Source organism: Protobothrops mucrosquamatus, unplaced genomic scaffold (assembly GCF_001527695.2).
Source record: "Protobothrops mucrosquamatus isolate PMUCROS unplaced genomic scaffold, P.Mucros_1.0 scaffold3365, whole genome shotgun sequence".
In the NCBI taxonomy this organism is placed as follows: Eukaryota; Metazoa; Chordata; class Lepidosauria; order Squamata; family Viperidae; genus Protobothrops; species Protobothrops mucrosquamatus.
Window position 1 is genome coordinate 44,429 of NW_015389350.1, and position 3,311 is coordinate 47,739.

General features: G+C 49.1%; 1 protein-coding gene across 1 annotated transcript in view; it reads left to right on the plus strand.

Annotated features, from left to right (window-relative positions):
- The window catches only part of EPG5 (ectopic P-granules autophagy protein 5 homolog), a gene marked incomplete at its 5' end in the record, with an annotated part of 79,441 nt that overhangs the window by 44,151 nt on the left and 31,979 nt on the right, over positions 1-3,311 (plus strand). Inside the window, 2 exons of the mRNA XM_029286342.1 lie at positions 621-783; positions 1,802-1,944. Coding sequence (XP_029142175.1) covers positions 621-783; positions 1,802-1,944 — 306 coding nt within the window. The remainder of the gene's footprint in view (positions 1-620; positions 784-1,801; positions 1,945-3,311) is intronic.

Consider the following 3,311-nt stretch of genomic DNA (forward strand, 5'->3'; position numbering starts at 1 on the left):
CACTCACTCACTCACTCACTCATACTGAGTGGGGGAAGAGGACTGGCAGACCAAGGGCAGGAGAGAGCCAGCCCAATAAGAATGTGTGTCAGCTTGTCAGAGAACAGCCTCAGGCCAGCTGGCCAGAAGATCGGAGAGAGGGAGAGAAGGGGGGGGGGAGAGAGAGAGAGAGAAGGAGAGAGAGGGAGGAAGAGAGAGAGAGAACTCATGCCCATCAGCCTCTACTTCTTTTAAATTAAACTCTTCAATCAAGCTCCCCGCCTCCTGTGCGTGTGCGCGCACAACTTTGGCCGCTCCCAGTGTTTTCTTTTCTCTGGGTCCAAGTGGCTATTTGTGAGTGTTTATGGTTGCCGACCCCTGCCCTAATCGGAACCATGACCCACTGCTTTTGAATCAGACCAGAAGCAGAACCCCCATCTGGACGGAAACCTTCCCCCCCCCAGGTTTCCAATTCCAAATGAGCACAGTGGTTCCAAAGATTGCCCACCCCCAGATTTCTCAAAGAGAGACACTCTCCCCCCTACTTCAGTCTCCTTCATTTGCTTGCTCTAATATTTCCCCCCGGTGTACGGGGTTGTCCTCGGTTCACAAGTTCATGGCTGGTTGTTGTTAAATTTTAGACGGGCAGCGCTTCGGGAATCCCAGCAAGTGGCTTTCAGTAGCGAGATGCTGGACACGTTGCCAAAGCTTTACATCAACCGAGAAGAACAAGTTACTCTCCACCTGGAGTGCCGGGCTGGATCGGGGAAAAGTTGCCACGGAGCAGCTCATGTAACAATCCAGGTTAGAACAGAAGCCCCTTCCTCTTCCTGAACCTGCCCTCCCTCTAATGTCAGGAGTTCGGGGGCAGAGGAGGGTTGGGTTTTTTTTTGCATATGGGTGTGTGTGTGTGTATGGGTGTGTGTCCTGCAATCTCTGCAGCTATTGGGCTAGAGGGCCAGTAATCCAAAGGACTCAGCTTCCTGATTAATAATAATGATGATGATGATGATGATAATGTATAATGATGATGATGATGATGATGTATAATTATGATGATGATGATGATAATAATAGAAAAGTTGGAAGGGACCTTAGAGGTCATCTAGTCCAACCACCTGCTCAGGCAGGAAACCTATACTATTTCAGACAAATGGTTGTCCAGTCTCTTCTTAAAAACTTCCAGTGTTGGAGAAGGGAGGGAGGGAGGGAGGGAGGGAGGAAGGAAGGAAGGAAGGAAGGAAGGAAGGAAGGAAGGAAGGAAGGAAGGAAGGACAACAGAATAACAGAATTGGAAGGGACCTTGGAGGTCATCTAGTCCAACCCCCTGCTCAGGCAGGAAACCCTATACCATTTCAGAGAAATGTTTCTATTTTTGTTTTTGAAAAGGGGAAGATGGAAGGAAGGAAGGAAGGAAGGGAAGGAAGGGAAGGAAGGAAGGAGAAAAAGGCAGAGGGAGGGAGAACGAAAAGGGGAAGATGGATGGATGGAAGGAAGGTAGGAAGGAAGGAAGGAAGGAAGGAAGGAAGGACGGACAACAGAATAACAGAGTTGGAAGGGACCTTGGAGGTCATCTAGTCCAACCCCCTGCTCAGGCAGGAAGCCCTAATAGCATTTCAGACAAATGGTTTTGTTTTTGTTTTCCCTTCAACAGAAAATCCCAAGGGAGGATCTACTCCATTCCCATTTTTGCCCCTGGGATGAGAAATGAACGTGGCAGGGCAGCGGTTGCCAATCTAACACAATAAACCGTCCATTGGGTTATTCCAATAATTGAATTAATCCATTGCTCGAACCCCATAACGCCTTCTCTCCATCTCAGTTTGAGGGCAAGCACAAAAACGAGGCCATCTGCCAGCAGTTGGACGTTTTGGAGAAAGAAATGAAGCACCTGCAGGCGGAAGCTGCTCAGATGCCTCCTCTGAGTGTGGTCGGAGCTGCGGTCTACGTGGAGAACTTTATAACGTGAGTGGTGCAGTTTTGCATTCCTCTCTGCCGCGAAACCAACGCCGGCGTGTCTGTCCGATTCTTGAAACAAGGCAAAACCGGGGCTTGCCAAAGGTTCACGTCCAGCGTGAGAAATCAGGAAATCCAGGCAGTTCAAATTTTCCAACCATTGTTTCTCGTCCTTCCCTCTGGTGCTTTGGAGAATAGTTTGACCCCCTCTTCTCTGTGGCAGCCCCTCAAATACTGGAATGCTGAGAGTAGAGTAGAGCAGAGTAGAGTAGAGTAGAGTAGAGTAGAGTAGAGTAGAGTAGAGTAGAGTAGAGAACATGGAATGGAAAAGACTGGACTGGACTGGACTGGACTGGAATGGAATGGAACGGAATAAAACGGAACGGAACAGAACAGAACAGAACTGGAAGGGACCTTGGAGGTCTTCTAGTCCAGCCCCCTGCTCAAGCAGGAGAGCCTCTACAATCTCAGACAAGTGACTGTCTAGCCTCTTCTTAAAAACCTTCAGTGATGGAGCGCCCACGATTTCTGGAGGTAAAGCTGTTCCACTGGTTGATTGTCCTCCCTGTCAGGAAGTTTCTCCTTAATTCCAGGTTGCTTCTCTCTTTGATCAGTTTCCAATGATTGCAAACTTCCATTCTATAAAGAATCTGAACTACTAATGGTCAAAGCAATGCAGCTCCTGTAGGAGAGGTGACACATGCGCACACCCAGGTCTGCACAAAACCATGCGGGCCGCTTCTGGATGTTCTTCAAGGGCAGCCCCATGTAGAGCCTGTTGCAGTAGCCAAGACGGGAGGTGACTAAGGTGTGAGTGACCGTGAGCAGGGATTGTTGGTCCAGGAAAGGGCGTCACTGGCGCACCACCCACAGTTGCACAAAGGGCCTCCTTTTACGACCTTTCCATCGCGGTCGTAAGTCGTGAAGGACATAAACCGGGTCAGCCATGTCATCAACTTGATTTCACAGGTAGTCCTTGACTTACAACCACAACTGACCCCAGACTTTATGTCTTTAAGCCAGTGAGCTTTTTGCCACCTTTCTTGCCGCAGTTGTTAAATGAATCGCCCCGGTTGTTAAATGAATCATTTTGGTCCTGAAGAAAATCCGGTTTCCCCACATCAACCATCCCCAGCAGGGAAGGTTATAAATTGTGATTCATGTGACCCTGGGACACTGCAGCCATCATAAAGTGCCCGAATTTGGGGGTCCTGCAATGGTCGTGTGAGAAGCGGTCATAAGGCTCTTTTTTCAGTGTCTCTGTAGCAGGGGTCTTCAAACTTGGCCCTTTTATGACTGGTGGACTTCAACTCCCAGAATTCCTCAGCCAAGCACGCTGGCTGAGGAATTCTGGGAGTTGAAGTCCACCAGTCATC